This window comes from Gymnoscopelus microlampas, assembly GCF_963454915.1.
Source record: "Gymnoscopelus microlampas genome assembly, chromosome: 19".
Lineage (NCBI taxonomy): Eukaryota > Metazoa > Chordata > Actinopteri > Myctophiformes > Myctophidae > Gymnoscopelus > Gymnoscopelus microlampas.
Window position 1 is genome coordinate 2,253,179 of NC_139956.1, and position 17,909 is coordinate 2,271,087.

Here is a 17,909-nt window from a genome sequence, read left to right on the forward strand (position 1 = left end):
TAATGTAGAGTGAAAACAGAAAAGACACTAATATAGTCATTATTAGTGTCTTTTCTGTTTTAGAGCCCTGAGGGTCTCCACTAACCACATATGGGGTTTAAGTGGTTAAAGCCCTCCACACAAACTTACATTTGTGAAGAAAAACAGGAAAAAGAAACAACAATGGATCACTGGTTTTCGTACAGAGTTGATACTTTAGCATCATTATTTAAACATGGATACTGATGACATATTGTGGACATTTAGTCAATTATTAACATGAAATGTTACGTTTTTTTAATCCCACGATTTTGCAACCCCATTTTTTTCTCCCAGTGCCAATTGTATAAGTAATCCTGGGCAGTACACTGCCTCTGCCAGCCTAGGGAGATCCCAGAGCCGAGCTCATGCTCATGCCTTCAATGCATGAGAGCTAACAAGCCGCTTCTTATCACCCGACAGGGGGGATTTTACCCGGTAGGAAGCGCGTGGAAGGAACACGCTATTCCAACCAGTTCCTTTCCCCTCCATCAGGCGCCCCGGCCGACCAGGGGAAGGCAGTATAGAGACCAGCATTACTGCATATTTTTGTGAGGGTAACTACCCTAAGGGGGGTAGCCTACAGAGTAGGCCCTTTTGCCAACCCCACCTAGGGTATGGGCACTGATGACGCGGAGGAGTGGACACGCCCACAGCGTCCCAGGTGGGAATCAAACCCAGGACCTTCTAGCTGTGAGGCGACAGCGCTACCAACTACGCCACCGTGTCACCTCCCCGAAGAAATGTTAATTAGTGTACATTGTGTCCAATCTTACGTTGTCCACTGCTGGTTTGACTGGGTGTCTTCAGTCTGGTTCTGAATCTCTTTCCACACTCGGGACAGTCACGTTGTCCTGTTGGAGCAGACTGGTCCCAGTATGAGGTGATGCACTGTCTGCAGAACCAGCGTCCACAGCTGGTAGGGACTGGATCTGTCAGAACCTCCTCACACACTGAACACCTGGACGCCTGCTCTGTCACAACACAACTGCTCCTCTTCCTCTCTCTGTGGACATGAAGAACATTTACTATAAGTATACCATAGACTAATATGACTCGATAGATTGTTGTATAGATAGGACAGCCAGCTGGTATAGTGCAACATTCATTCACACATACCTTAAAATCATTAGTTGAGCAAGGAGGTGACACTGTTGACACTATGTCTTGTTTTTCGTGTGGTTTGACTTTGTTAGTATTGTGCATATTGTATGAGGGGATTCACGTACTTTGCGTCTGAAGGTCCAGGTTCATTACTGAAGTTAGGAGGTTCAAATTTAGACCAGTCACTCTTCATAGACAGAAGGCTGGGTGTTGGAGACTCTGGTCTGTGGTAAACACTTCTGGAATCATAACACATTTATATACAAGTAGTATGTGAATGAAACAGTCAATTTGTTCAAGATTATTTATTGTTATGTCCCATTATACAGGTATAATAGAGTACATCTTGGATTACGACTCCTGGATGTTGCACTAGCAACAACAAAAACATGCAGACTGTCAGTCAGTCTGTATAGTACAGCTTCACAACTGAACACCACATTGTGATTTGTACAACTTCATTCACAAACTGCACACATAGTAACTTACAATCTATTGGACAGGGAGGACACACCGTTATTCAAATCTTTGTCTTGTTTTGACATAGTTTTCACTTGTAACATAGCAAGAGATCACTTTGTTATAGTGTTGTGTATATTGTATAGGAGGATTCACATACTTTGTGTCGGAAGGTCCAGGTTCATTACTGAAGTTAGGAGGTTCAAATTTAGACCAGTCACTCTTCATAGACAGATGGCTGGGTGTTGGAGACTCTGGTCTGTGGTAAACACTTCTGGAATCACAACAAATATATATACAATTAGCATGTGAATGTGGTTTATAATGTATTGACATTATAATCATGTTATAATGCTTTATCACCCCTACAATGCATTGTTACCTGTTAAAGGTAAATTGCATTATACTGTCATTATAAGTCAATATAAGTGGTTATTTGTTTCTTTAAAAGATTATAGAGAGAATTATTGCGAACGCAGCGGAAGGAGGCGCGCTTTCGGCCCCTCCCGGCAAGTGGAGCTTACTATGAAACCCTGCTCGGGTTGTGTGTCTGTGTGACTCGGGTTGTGTGACTGTGCACTACAGTGTGGCTGAAATCCGCCTGCCCCTGGGTGACTAATTACACTCCTCTGAGAGAAATATAGCAGCTACAGTCAAAAAGAACACATCTAAAAGCATCTACACAAGTTCATCTATTGGGATATCTAAGAATTCCATGTCATTTGTGCATATTTCAGGCCGGATGGCAAGTTGAAAACGCCTTCGTTTGAGGACAGTTTCAGATTTCTTCTGCAGTGTGGCTGAAATCCGCCTGCCCCTGGTTGACTAATTACACTCCTCTGAGAGAAATATAGCAGCTACAGTCAAAAATAACACATCTAAAAGCATCTAGACGAGTTCATCTATTGGGATATCTAAGAATTCCATGTCATTTGTGCATATTTCAGGCCGGAAGGCAAGTTGAAAACGCCTTAGTTTGAGGACAGTTCGCTTCCGGCGTTCGCGCGTCTTACTTGTAATAGTTGACCTTAAGTCAAGTTAGAATGCTTTATAATGTGTTATGATAATTGTTATAAATCATTATGAGCATTATTGAGTTATTATAACTATAATTATACAGTGTTATAAGCACATTATAATGCATTATACGTAAGTGTATAATGCATTGTAGACATGGTATGCATAGCAAGTGTTACCGAAAAGTTAACTTAATAACCATTATACAAGTATTAGAGAATAAAACGTTTTGGGTACTCAACATTGCAGCAAATGGAAAAACAACAAAAACATAATAGCAGTGAGCACAATATTCTGTAGCACCAATATGTGGTCAATCAGCTTCATATTGTGGTCATTAATGGACAAAGTGAAGGAAATCAGGATTTCTGTGTTAGGCCTAAATCACAAATGAGCTCTGTGGCATGGCTGTGCTACAGAGTTACACTCTGTAGATTACAGATCTGTACACTCTCAGAGTTACAGACCTGCAAGGGTCCATTTGGTTCCATGTGTACACTTAGAGTTACAGACCTGTAAGGGTCCATTTGGTTCCATTTGTACACTCTCATGTTAGGTCAGGATTGAATGAACAAAGTAGATAGACATTTACACTTGTAATATGGACGACAGTGACAATGTTAGACTAGACCAGGGGTCTTCAACTTTTCAGACTAGTATGTGAGCTTGTAGTTCACATACTGTGTGTGTGGAGGTCCAGGTTCATTACTGAAGTCAGGAGGTCTTCCTTTAGACCAGTCACTCTTCATAGACACACAGCTGGGTGTTGGAGACTCTGGTCTGTGGTAAACACTTCTGAAATTAGAACAATGTTTATACGATGATGTCAACTGAATAAGTCACTTTGTTCAATTTGTACAACTTCATTCACAGTAACTAATAATCTATAGCTAACGATTGGACACAATTATTAGACTCTATTGGCTCTTACCAACTAAGAATTAAGTGAACCATGTTGTCATGACATGTATTTCCCAGGTTGTAGATGTGTTTCTGAAAACTACACCTCAGGTTCAGATAAAGATGTAGATGTGTTTCTAAAATCTACATCTCAGGTTAAGATAAAGTTGTGGATGTGTTTCCATAATCTACGGCTCAGGTTTTGATTCAGTTGTGGATGTGTTTCTATAAACTACAGCACAGGTTCAGATAAAGTTTTCAGAACCTTCTGCTCAGGAGGTGCTACTAACCCTGAGATCTGGGAACACATTGTGAGCTTGTAGATCAGCTATTTTAATTATTTTATGTATTTCTTTAGAGGTACCCCCCTTCAGGGGTAGTTCTGACTATACTGGTTAAATAAATTAATGAATCCATACATCAATAAATTAATAAAAAAAAAATGTACACATGTAACTTATCATGAGATCACATTGTTGTGTTGTGTTATAGTGTTGTGTATAGTGTTATAGTGTGTATATTGTATAGTGTCATATATAGAGTTGTGTATATTGTATAGGAGGATTCACATACTGTGTGTGTGGAGGTCCAGGTTCATTACTGAAGTCAGGACCTCTTCCTTTAGACCGGTCACTCTTCATAGACACACAGCTGGGTGTTGGAGACTTTGGTCTGTGGTGAACACTTCTGAAATCATACCAATGTTTATACGATTATGTGAACTGAATAAGTCACTTTAGTGTTATTATCCCATTATTATTTATTGTCACAGGTTTACAGATGTAATAAAGTACAGGCTCACATCATTTCCAGTGATGTGATTAACAAACTATCAAGAGATAGGTAGATGGATAGATGGATGGATGGATGGATGGATGGATGGATAGGTAGATATTTCAGTTTCCCCACATTGTGATTTGTACAACTTCATTCACAGTAACTTATAATCTATAGCTAAAGATTGGACACACTGTTATTAGACTTTATTGGCTCTTATCAACTAAGAATTAAGTGAACCATGTTGTCATGACATGTATTTCCCAGGTTGTAGATGTGTTTCCATTAGCCTCGATCTCCAGGCTTTTAGTTTTTAGTTTTTACGATAGTCGATAGATAGAGAAGTAGTGAATGTGTTTCTATAAACTACACCTCAGGTTCAGATAAAGTAGTGTATCTGTTTCCATAAACTACGGTTCAGGTTCAGATAAAGTAGTGGATGTGTTTCCATAAACTATGGTTCAGGTTCAGATAAAGTAGTGAATGTGTTTCCATACACTATGGTTCAGGTTCAGATAAAGTAGTGGATGTGTTTCCATAAACTATGGTTCAGGTTCAGATAAAGTACTGAATGTGTTTCCATAAACTATGGTTCAGGTTCAGATAAAGTAGTGGATGTGTTTCCATAAACTATGGTTCAGGTTCAGATGAAGTAGTGAATGTGTTTCCATAAACTATGGTTCAGATAAAGTAGTGAATGTGTTTCCATAAACTATGGTTCAGGTTCAGATAAAGTAGTGAATGTGTTTCCATAAACTATGGTTCAGGTTCAGATAAAGTAGTGAATGTGTTTCCATAAACTATGGTTCAGGTTCAGATAAAGTAGTGGATGTGTTTCCATAAACTATGGTTCAGGTTCAGATAAAGTTTTCACAACCTCATTTAGGTTCTGCTAAGGAGGTGCTACTAACCCTGAGAGTTGGGAACCCTCAACTCAAAATGTTTACTTAAACATTGTTTTCTAAATTAGCCGATCTACAAGCTCTTAAAGTGTCACTTTGCAACATATTTTGAGCTTGTAGACCAGCTATTTTAATTATTTTATTGAGTTTAGTATTATATGTATTTCTTTATTAGTTATTCTATTTATAGTGGCTCATAGGAATTTATAGACTACGTGACAACCAGGAATAGTTTGGTGACCACAGGAGAGACTGTTGACAGCCGGAATGTAGACGGTATCCCGGGAGCAGTATGGGTTAGCGCCCCATGCTGCGTCTTCCGTGAGGAAGAAGCCCAACAAACCCGCGGTGAGGCCTTTAGGAGGGCCATTCCATTCCAGCGTACCGCAAGCGGAGCTAATACCATTAGACGGCCCAATCTAGTGGTATCGGCCCAAGGAACCATCACGCCAGAAGGAAATGTTTGGATCGGGATGTACGGAGGATCTGGTACAGCGCTCAGGTCCTGGACCTGGTGAGACGAAGGAGGAGCCCGGCCAGGAGGCCAACCACAGAGCCTAGTCCCTCCACATGCCAGAGCCTCCCCCGAGTTCCGGCAGAGTAGTTCTGGAGAAGCGGGCTGATTGGCCCTGTCTTTCCCTATAGGACTGACCGTGGGTGCTACTGGGACGTAAGTCGGGGCTTGATCAACCCTGGCTGGGTCACCTGGGCGAGGGTGTATGTTGTATGTTGCGAGACCCGAAACACCCTATGACCCCAGGCTACAACACTGATGATGCGTCCCAGTTGCATCCATGTGATGTATTTCTTTATTTATTATGTTTTATAAGATGTACCTCTCCCTTCAGGGGTAGTTCTGATTATCATGGGCAAATAAATGAATGAATCCATACATCAATAAATACAAAATGTACACATGAAGCTTATCATGAGATCATAGTGTTGTGTATATTGTATAGTGTTATAGTGTGTATATTGTATAGAGTTGTGTATATTGTATAGGAGGATTCACATACTGTATGTGTGGCGGTCCAGATTCATTGCTGAAGTCAGGAGGTCTTCCTTTAGACCAGTCACTCTTCATAGACATACAACTGGGTGTTGGAGACTCTGGTCTGTGGTGAACACTTCTGAAATAAAACAATGTTTATACGATTATGTGAACTGAATAAGTCACTTTGTTCAAGATTATTCATCGTTAGGTTACGGTTCGGCTACGTCCCATTACAGAAGAATAACATAGTCAAACATCTTGGGATTTCTCTCCTATATTGTTGCATATGGACATCACATTCAACTTTATTGTCACAGGTTTACATGTGTAAAAAAAAAAAGTACAGGCTCATAATTTCCAGTTTTCAAGAACAAACTATCAATATAGCGTTGGCTGGATGGATAGATGTGTCTAAAGCTTCACCACATTGTGATTTGTACGACTTCATTCACAGTAACTTATAATCTATAGCTAAAGATTGGACACACTGTTATTAGACTCTATTGACTATAATCAACTAAGAATTAAGTGAACCATGTTGTCATGACATGTATTTCCCAGGTTGTGGATGTGTTTCAATAAACTACGCCTCAGGTTCAGATAAAGTTATCACAACCTCATTTAGGTTCTGCTCAGGAGGTGCTACTAACCCTGAGATCTGAACCATAGTCAGGGGTGCACATAACTGGTGCGCAGGTGCGCATGCGCACCCAAAATAAATAATGCGCACCACATCAGCTCCAGTTTTCATGAACAAACAATCTAGATAGCGTTGGCTGGATGGATGGATGGATGGATGGATGGATGGATGGATGGAAGGATAGATGTGTAGTAAAGCTTCACCACGTTGTGATTTGTACGACTTCATTCACAGTAACTTATAATCTATAGCTAAAGATTGGACACACTGTTATTAGACTCTATTGGCTATAATCAACTAAGAATTAAGTGAACCATGTTGTCATGACATGTATTTCCATAAACTACGCCTCAGGTTCAGATAAAGTTTTCACAACCTCATTTAGGTTCTGCACAGGAGGTGCTACTAACCCTGACCTCTGGGAACCCTCAACTCAGAAATTGCATTTAGATATTGTTCTCTAAAACAGCCGATCTACAAGCTCTTTTTTCTTTTTTTTTTCAAGATGTACCTCTGCGTTCAGGGATGGTTCTGATTATAATGTAAATAAATCACTATTCTCTTGTTCTTTAAAGATTCAGGTTTTGAAAGGTTCTTGGTTAACCATGCGTGCGTGCGTGCGTGCGTGCGTGCGTGCGGTGCACATATGGAAGGAAACCGGATCACACTTGTTCATTCACAATGTAAACCAGACTTCCCTTGCCGTGTGAAACCATGTATTTCCAAAAAAGTCACGACGCCACACTGTCAGATGACAAAGTGTAAAATAGAGCATTGATTTATGATGAAAACATACAAATAAATATGCCCATCCAACATGTCCACGTGGGCACCATATGGGGTACATGTGGGTTACTTGGGTACTAAGTGGGCATGGGCTTGAACTGGGCAATTTTAGTAGGTTCCATGTAGGTTAAATATGGACTAAGTGGGCTTTGGCTTGAACTGGACAAATTTGGTGGGTTCTATATGGGTTCTATATGGGCCAAGTGGGCATGGGTTAGAACTGGTCACCAATGTCTAGGTCCCATAAGGGTTATGTATGGGCTAAGTGGGCATGGGTTAGAACTGGTCACCCATGTCTGGGTCCCGTAAGGGTTATGTGTGGCTGAATGGGCGTGGGTTAGAACTGGTCACCCATGGCTGGGTCTCATATGGGTTATATATGGGCTAAGTGGGCATGGGTTAGAACTGGTCACCCATGTCTGGGTCTCTTATGGGCTATGTATGGGCTAAGTGGGCACGGGTTAGAACTGGTCACCCATGTCTGGGTCTCATATGGGCTAAATATGGGTTACGTGGGCAAGAGTCAGATCTGGTCACCCATGTCTGGGTCCCATATGGGCTATATGTGGGAAAAAGTAGGCATGGGTTAGAACTGGCAACACAAAAGTGGGTTCCATATTGGTTATATCTGGGCAAAGTGGGCATGGGTTAGAATTGGTCACCCATGTCTGGGTCCCATATGGGCTATGTATGGGCTAAGTGGGCATGGGCTAGAATTGGTCATCTATGTCTGGGTATCTATGGGCTAAGTGGCATTGGGTTAGAACTGGTCACCCATGTCTGGGTCTCAAATGGGCTATGAATGGGCTAAGTGGGCATGTTTTAGAACTGGTCACCCATGTCTGGGTCTAATATGGGCTATATGTGAGCAGGGCTGGTGATTTGGGCATCAACTCGCCAGTTGAGAAAGGGTAGAAAACAGCAAATTAAATACGATTTTTTTTTTGTGTTCTTCGTATTTTTTCATATTAACACAGTTCGAATGTTAAAGAAGGTCTGTATTGCAAAAGATAGTCGTTTTAGAATCATTAAATGGTTACATTTATATGGCAAAGTAGGCTGCTTAATTTGCGAGTCTGTGTGTTATTTTGGGGGGTGGAGAGACATTTGGCCGAGATTTGCATAGTGGTTTCGATTGGTCATGGCTAGCATTGTTCTCCGGTTTCACTCTGAGCACCGCCTATCTTCCCACGATGAGCCAGTGTTGCCAGGTTTTTTATTATAAGTTAGCCCCCAAGATTTGTATTTTAAAATAGCAGATGTACAAGCTCACAACGCGTCGCTCGCGATGTGACGCGTTGTGAGCTTGTAGATCTGCTATTTTCAAATAGCCGATGTATACAGTAGGTTTAAAGTGCTCATGTGGCCCATTGTCGCTTCTTTTGGGCTCGTTTTCCTAGACCTGGCTGCTTATTTCTCTCACAGAACTGGCAACTGAAACCGTGGCGTTGCTAAACTTGCTGCGCACAGCGAAAGTCGCGCTGATCTGCTCAGCAGAAAGGATTATTCATTCATTTTCAATGTTACAAAAACACCCCAAACCAAAGAAATTATGTTGCTCACATGTTGCAAACACAGCAGCTATAGGTGAGGGTGGCCCCAGCTAAACAACAGGTCGCTCGACGTTCGTTTGTATGGAAGAATTTCTCTGAAGATTGGATTGAAGAGTGGAGTGCATTGTTAGCTCGAAGTCAAGCGTCATGGTTGAACTTACACCTGGTGTTTGCATTTCTCTATTTACAACACGTACATCTATATAAACGTTCAGATTTCTGTGCTTCTGTGCTTATTTCATGGCCACAGGTGTTATAATTATATACAGGCATTTCGTTCTCTGCCTAGTGGGAATGTGCGTACACAATTTCACAGAATTTGTATGCTGTGATCATGATTTGAGGCATTTTGTTCAAAACGGAGCACGCCTGCAAACTTTGGAAGCCATCTTTAGCCAATCAGGATGGAATATGAAAAATTTGAAATCTTCGTTTAATTACTATAGAGACACTGTGTACCAATTTGCGTGATGTTTGGACAAAATCTGTAGGAGTACTGTTTAAAAAAAAAAAAAGGCCTCCTGGTAGAGGTTCTAAATTATTATCCAGGGAGTGAGTGTGCGCACAGTTTTGCACAGTTTCGCTATGATCAAGCCAATGGTGCCGGAGATTAGTTGTCCACAGACAGAATGACACACACACACACACGCACACACACGGACGGAAGGACTGGGTGCAAAACATACTCTCTCGCCATGCCGATTGTGGAGGTCCAGATTGTAAATGTTTTTTATCCCACGATTTTGTAAACCTTTTTCACCCGGTGCCAATTTTCTAAGTGATCCTGGGCACTACAGTCCCCCCACCAGCCTAGGGAGCCCAGGGCCGAGCTCATGCCTCCCCTTCAATGCATGAGAGCCAACTGACCTTCTTGTCACCTGACCGGGGGGACGTAGCGTGTGGAAGGAACACGTTATTCCAACCAGTTCCTTTCCCCTGCATCAGGCGACCCGGCTGTCATGGGGGAGGCGGTATAGAGACCAGGATTACTACATGTTTTTGTGAGGGTATTAACTACCCTAGGGGACACAGGGAGAACATGCGAACTCCACACAGAAAGGCCCTTTCGCCGACCCCACCTATTTTTTTTGCCTCTTGAAGATCATCTGACTTAGAGCTCATGTTATGTTTGCACCACAACAAGAAAAACATACAAGCAACTTCATCTCTTGGAAATGAAGAGGATACATGATAATGATTCATATTATTGGAGACACACCATGAATTTCACTTTTTTTTTATTTTTTTGGTATTTTTTGGGCTCCCCAGTGTCTTTTTTTTTAACATTCAGTCATTCATTCTCATTTCAGAGATTTTCAAAATGGGCGTGTCTGAACAGGCCATCTCAGAATGGCAAGTTTGCTTACATCACCAAATTTTCTGCCCATGTATTCTGAGTATTTAGAATTGCTCAGTAGCACCCCTCTGCCCAACAGGACGTTTTGGTATTGCAGCTGAAAGTGCTTTATAAGCCTGAGAGAATTGACTTGGGATGAGTATATCTGAGTGTTGATTTAGGCTCAGACCTTTTGAAAATGGTTTGAGGGACATACACCATATGATATTAAATATCAAAATTTTTTTTTAAATTCATGATGTGTCTCCTTTAACACTGAAAGCATCAAGGCCTGAAAAAGGTACCTAATCTCTTCTACGAATGCAATGTTTGGACTGAATGTAAATGAAAATGACTTACAGCTCATTGAGAAGTAACTTCTCATGTTCCTCGAGACCTTTGTAGAACATGTCTTTGGCTTTGCTGGAGTTCAGGAGTGGATAAAGTTCCCTCATCTTCTCCTGAGTGGTGGACTTAGACCTCACATTTCTGTAGCCCTCTTGGGTGATGACACCCTCAGCAAGGAGCAGATCTAGGATGGGATCCACCAGCTTCACTCTCTGAATCAGATCAGGCTGGTGTTGGTCGACAAACCGTTTTTCTGAAGCTAAGAGGAATGAAAATGTAGTTGTTTGGTGAAACATAGTGTTTTTTTACGATCAGCTTGTAACATTGTATAATAATATGCTATAATGCTTCATAACAAGAAACATAACATGGTAGAAAGCATTTAATCATTGACTTTTGGTTGCTGCCTACCCTCATTACAAACAACTGATGTTGTCCGAACATTGTGGACAACAAACATCCTAGACTCTTCTCCCTTCCCTGAAACACACTGGACAACGCTCCACACGCTCCACACTTCCTAGACTCTTTCCCCTTTCCCAAAACACCCTGGAAAACACTCCACACGTCCTAGACTCTTCTCCCTTCTCTGAAATACCCTGGACAACGCTCCATATGTCTTAAACTCTTCTCCCCTCTCTAAAGCACTCTGGACACAACTCCACACATCCTAGACTATTCTCCCTTCTCTGAAACACCCTGGACAATGCTCCATATGTCTTAAACTCTTCTCCCCTCTCTAAACCACCCTGGACAACACTCCACACATCCTAGACTCTTCTCCCTTCCCTAAAACATCCTGGACAACGCTCCATACGTCCTAGACTCTTCCCCCTTTCCCAAAACACCCTGGACAACACTCCAAAACACCCTGGACAACACTCCAAAACGTCCCAGACTCTTCTCCCTTCCCTAAAACACCCATCAAACATGCATATAGACTTTCTGGGGAGGATTACTAATCAATATCACAAAGTTATTTTTTAAAACCCAAGAAAGCCTATGGCTTGTTTCCATTGGGTCCTTTTCACTCAATTCATCAAAACATTTAATGACAGACAAATATACACTACTATGCAAAACATCATATAAACAGTTAGAAAAAGAAAACACAAATATGTACAGTAAACATTGGGGGGGGGGGGGGGGGGTGGCTTTGACTTTTACAGGGACCAGTTCTGAATTTCAGCCACCTGTAGGTACTCTTTTAGGGCAGTTTTGAAGGAGAGTAGGGATTCACACTCCTTCACGACTGTTGGTAGGTATTCCACATTGTTGTGGCATAGCAGGAGAACGAGTTGTTTGAGAAAAATCTAGGTTGAACATGATTAGTGGAGCTCCCTCTGGTGTTGTGATTGTGGACTTCATTGACGTTTGTGAAGTAGTTTGACAGGTACATGGGTGTCTTTGTGGTGTAGAGTATCTTGTAGACCAGGCCCATTGCATTGCCATGATTCATCTACCTGTGTACTGCTGAGTTCATCGGACCAGTCCAGTCTCTCCAGTCCGTGATTAAAGGACTCACTAGAGTAGGTTTTAATGGATCTAGATACGACTGTTTTTTGACAGCCGGCCTTAGGTTTATCTTTTTACGTGTACAAAAGATCATATAATGATCACTTAGTCCGCAAACAATAACCCCACTCTTGGAAATGTTGGACCTGTCCGATGTTAGAATGAGACCTATGGTGGTTTCAGTAAAATCACACACCCTTGTGGGTTGGATAATTAACTGATAGAGGCCGTGCAGATCAGAAAACCTACCGAAGGATTTGAGGACAGGACCAGGGTTGAGCTCAATGTCTCCCGAAAGTAGTAGATACAGGAAGATCATACACCTTCGATCCATCCGACCACTCGGGGCTTTATTCTTACGATCCGGGTTTGAGGTCAACGTGGAGTATATCGCTGCAGCACCAAAACCAAGATGTTTCCGCTCCGTACCGGTGTGCAGGTAGAAATTGTTATGGGATTCTTGCTTTTCAAGTACATTTTTCTCCATCTCCATCTGGTGTAAATTCCGTGGTGAATTAAGGTAGGAATCCGTAATCCACAGGAGGACGAGAAGAAAATGTGGGAGAATCTTGCGACCGCCCATGTTGGCGCCGGATGTCTGTCAGTGGTCCTGGTCGGTGGACATGGAACTTTGATTGTTGAATTTAAGTCATTGTTTCTATTGGCTGGTCAGATGAGCTGGGGGAGACAGAGACATTGTCAAACTGAATGAACAACTGATCTACATCATCAGATCATCATTGATCATGTCTACATGTCACTACATCCTTAGATCATTGATCATGTCTACATGTCACTACATCCTTAGATCATTGATCATGTCTACATGTCACTACATCCTTAGATCATTGATCATGTCTACATGTCACTACATCATTAGATCATCATTGATCATGTCTACATGTCACTACATCATTAGATCATCATTGATCATGTCTACATGTCTCTACATCATTAGATCATTGATCATGTCTACATGTCACTACATCATTAGATCATCATTGATCATGTCTACATGTCTCTACATCATTAGATCATTGATCATGTCTACAAGTCACTACATCATTGATCATGTCTACATGTCACTACATCATTATATCATCATTGATCATGTCTACATGTCTCTACATCATTAGATCATGTCTACATGTCACTACATCATTAGATCATCATTATATCATGTCTACATGTCTCTACATCATTAGATCATCATTATATCATGTCTACATGTCTCCACATCATTAGATCATTGATCATGTCTACATGTCTCTACATCATTAGATCATTGATCATGTCTACATGTCTCTACATCATTAGATCATTGATCATGTCTACATGTCTCCACATCATTAGATCATTGATCATGTCTACATGTCTCTACATCATTAGATCATTGATCATGTCTACATGTCTCTACATCATTAGATCATTGATCATGTCTACATGTCACTACATCATTGATCATGTCTACATGTCACTACATCATTATATCATCATTGATCATGTCTACATGTCACTACATCATTAGATCATCATTGATCATGTCTACATGTCACTACATCATTATATCATCATTGATCATGTCTACATGTCTCTACATCATTAGATCATTGATCATGTCTACATGTCACTACATCATTATATCATCATTGATCATGTCTACATGTCTCTACATCATTAGATCATCATTGATCATGTCTACATGTCACTACATCATTAGATCATGATTATATCATGTCTACATGTCTCTACATCATTAGATCATTGATCATGTCTACATGTCTCTACATCATTAGATCATTGATCATGTCTACATGTCTCTACATCATTAGATCATTGATCATGTCTACATGTCACTACATCATTATATCATGTCTACATGTCACTACATCATTAGAAGACGAGGTTGTGCCGGCCCCCGGTAGCTCACCTGGTAGAGAACGTACTGTACCACAGCCGGCCGTGGTTCAAATCCCACCCCAGGCTCCTTGCTGCAGGGCATCCTCTCTGTCACAGTCTTTGGTATTTTCTGCTTTATTTTGGCAGTGACAAAGGATTATCTTTAGAAAGACAATATTATGAAAGAATACTGCTGATAGTAGTTGTAGGCAAATCAATCAAATCATGAACGCAGCGACCGATTGCCGTGAAACTTTGCACACGCATCCCCACAAGCCATGGAAGAAATTACACTCGCGCAGCCAGAACGCTAGTATAGGCTGGGCCTAGACGGGAGCAGGTGGGCACACACATTTTTTCTAACAATTCTTTTTTGGCCTAGTGGGGATGTGTGTGCAAAGTTTCACAGCAATCGGACGGATTGAGTTTATGATTCCAGGCATTTCATTTTGTACAAAACGGGCCACTCCTGCAAACTTTGGAAGTCAATCTTAGCCAATCAAGATGGAATATGCACTACCTACGTAGACACACTGTGGTGTGACAGCAGAGCCAGTAGGAGGAGCACCACCTACGTAGACACACTGCAGTGTGACAGTGGAGCCAGTAGGAAGAGCACCACTTACGTAGACACACTGCAGTGTGACAGCAGAGGCAGTAGGAGGTGCACCACCTACATAGACACGCTGCAGAGCTCCAGACCCTGTTGCTAGAGGAGGATGTGGAAAGCAGCAATTCAGGAGTTCTGAATGCACTCTAGCGTCACCTTTTTCTGTCCCGTTTATATAACCCCATCTAACCCCTGCTCATTTTGCTAGGATTGGATGGCTTAGGGTTGAGGACAGAGTGCAGCAACTTACAATGGGCCTGGTCTTCAAGATACACCACAACATTGGTATCCCCCTGTATTTGTCAAAATACTTCCAAAACGTTAATGAAGTCCACGATCATAACACCAGATGCAGCTCCACGAATCATGTTCAACCCAGATTTGGCACAACAAAGGGAATGAACTCGTTCTCATGCTATTCAACAAAAAAGTGGAATGCCCTACCAAAAGGAGTAAAGGAGTGTAAAACCCTACTCACTTTCAAAACTGCCCTAAAGATACACTTTCAGGAGGCTGCAATTCGCAAATGGCCCCTGTCTAAGTCTTAAAGGTTTTATGACGTTCAGTTTTACCACACATTAAAAGTCTTTGTCATGGTCCTTCAAATGTGTATAGAAAGTTTTAACAAAAAAATCCACTCCATTGATCCATGGCAGGTGTTTTTCTCTCACATTTCTAAAGCCTTTTCAACTGCAATAAAAAAATAAATCTTTGCCTGTGGGTGTCGCTGGTGAGGGATTTTGCCTGTCAATCATCACCTCTGCTCCGCCCCCCCAAAGGAAAGGATAGGGGAGGGGAGGGGCGAGGAGGAGAGTGGGCGGGATTAATCAACAGTGACCTCACTGTTGAAGGGCCAAGCTCAGATTACTTTTCAGCCTAATTATTCAGAAAACCCCAGACCACAGAAAATCCACTCAATGTTCAAAGTTCAGATTTTTTGGGTGTAATTGAGGTCATAAAACCCCCCAAAAAACATAAAAAATAATCCCACCCAGTGTGAAGTGGGCGGTGTGTGGTCATCACAACATGACTCACTTTAAAAAAAAAGGATAAATTCCTTACTGCTATTCATAGGGCTGCACATGTGTCATGTGTTGCGCTAGCCAATCACAGTCCTGAATTTGCAAAGTCAGCCAATCACATTACAGTTAGTGGTGATGACACTAGCTGTAATGTGATTGGCTGACTTTGCAAAAGTATCGATTTGTCACATCATAACATGTTGTGAGCTTGTAGATCGGCTATTTTCACTTTTTTATCGTTTATTAATCGTAACTTTGCAAATTCAGGACTGTGATTGGCTAGCGAAACACATGACACATGTGCAGCCCTATGAATAGCAGTATGGACTTAAAAAAAACACTTTTATGTTTTTTTTAAGTGAATCACTTCCATCACTGTGATGACCACTGTGACCACACCGCCCACTTCACACTGGGTGGGATTTTTTTTATTTAGCCGAACTAGAAGCTCACAACGCGTCACATCATAACATGTTGTGAGCTTGTAGATCGGCTATTTTCACTTTTTTATTGTTTATTAATCGTAATGGAGGTGAAAGTCAGTACAGCGATCAGCTGTTTTGTGTCATACAGGCCCTTCAATGAGATGCGTCTGAGTCTGTCTCCGGCTTCAGACAGCAGGCATACAATTAACTTTGTAAAGTTAATCTGTGTAACTTACGTAAATATTGGTTGCTCTGTCGCTACCAGTGAATCATTTTTAGGCTATCCATTTCTCACTCAAGAGTGTAAATGTACTGCAACCATTTCCTAGTTTGTGTGCCTAATTCAAGCGCTACAGCAATCGTGCTGTTTTATATATTTTTGTCATAAAGATTTGACATATCGGATTCTAAGTTACAATTCCCCCATTCCCATTCACGTTCTCAGTTATAGCCTATATTATTATGTTTCTGCCTGTACATCAAATGAAACGTAGCACTATGGCCAACATATGGCCAGCGGGGGAGAAGGTGTCAGAACGTCTGGAGCTCCGAGGGGAGAGAGTGGCCTTACTGCCGTCATGCGAAGTGTTAAACATCTTAACAGTTGACATTTCTAGGGTTCTGGCTGTGACTTCAAAGCTTCATTCAATGTCATGAGATTCTAATGAAAAAATATATATATTCAAATATTCATGTTTACACGCACTTTGTATTCATCATTTGCATCTCCTCGTCTCGTCTGAAGGGTGATTCATACTTGGCTGCGTACCGGGTGTTGCACACTGAAAATAGCCGATCTACAGGCTCACAACACGTTGCAGAGTGACATGTTGTGAGGTTTTAGACCTGACAGACACACACTTCCCTTTTATGTGGTGAACAGAACAGAAAAGAGCAGATCTATGAGCTCTCAGAGTGCATCGCGTTGCAACACGTTATAAGCTTGTAGATCTCACTTTTTTCAGGGAAGATATTTGGTGTAGAGGGAAAACAGAGCCCTGAGGAACTCCAGTCAATGATGTGGGTTTAACATACAAAATAATAATAATAATTAAAATAATGTTTTATTCATTCACATCAGTTCTAGTTTGCAGCTTTAACCACCTGAACCCTAGAGTCCATATTCTCTAATAATAATGTGAGAATAGCAGATATACAAGCTCATACCATGAGGAGGAAAATGACAGACCAAATGTACGCTATGATTGGCTATATAGGATCACTTTATAAATGTCACATGTACTGGGCGTAAGATCATGCCTGGGCTCAAATATAAGCTGTACACATTTTGATCACGTGACCCGCTGCTCCTCTACTTCACAGAGAGCCAAACATTGACCCAGAGGCAAGTGAAAAGCGCCATCTAGTGGAACACCACTGAAAACACTGAAATCATTGAAAACACTGAAATCATTGAAAACACTGAAATCATTGAAAACACTGAAATCTCGTCATTCGCGCCTTAGCAAAATATGAGGAGAAATCTTGTCATTGGCAGGCAAAGAGTTAAGGCTTAAAGGACTTGTTTCTATTGTGGTTCTATATGTTTTCATCTCTGTGTATTATATATGTATTCATCTCGTGATTTGGTTTAAAACCAGGCA

The 17,909-nt window shown here is 41.4% G+C and overlaps 1 protein-coding gene across 14 annotated transcripts in view; it reads right to left on the minus strand.

The window, feature by feature from the left end:
• Positions 1 to 17,909, minus strand: part of LOC311034799 (NACHT, LRR and PYD domains-containing protein 12-like) — a 136,470-nt gene that overhangs the window by 15,097 nt on the left and 103,464 nt on the right. For 4 of the 14 annotated variants that reach the window (XM_084042800.1, XM_084042802.1, XM_084042790.1 and 1 more), the window contains 9 exons: positions 14,280 to 14,381; positions 12,599 to 13,027; positions 10,847 to 11,093; positions 6,194 to 6,307; positions 4,072 to 4,185; positions 3,280 to 3,393; positions 1,742 to 1,855; positions 1,248 to 1,361; positions 795 to 1,024 (listed from right to left, as the gene is read on the minus strand). In XM_084042800.1, the coding sequence (XP_083898926.1) occupies positions 795 to 1,024; positions 1,248 to 1,361; positions 1,742 to 1,855; positions 3,280 to 3,393; positions 4,072 to 4,185; positions 6,194 to 6,307; positions 10,847 to 11,093; positions 12,599 to 12,932 (1,381 nt within the window). In that variant the 5' untranslated portion in view covers positions 12,933 to 13,027; positions 14,280 to 14,381. The remainder of the gene's footprint in view (positions 1 to 794; positions 1,025 to 1,247; positions 1,362 to 1,741; positions 1,856 to 3,279; positions 3,394 to 4,071; positions 4,186 to 6,193; positions 6,308 to 10,846; positions 11,094 to 12,598; positions 13,028 to 14,279; positions 14,382 to 17,909) is intronic. The other 10 variants (XM_084042798.1, XM_084042797.1, XM_084042795.1 and 7 more) reach the window with 6 other exon arrangements.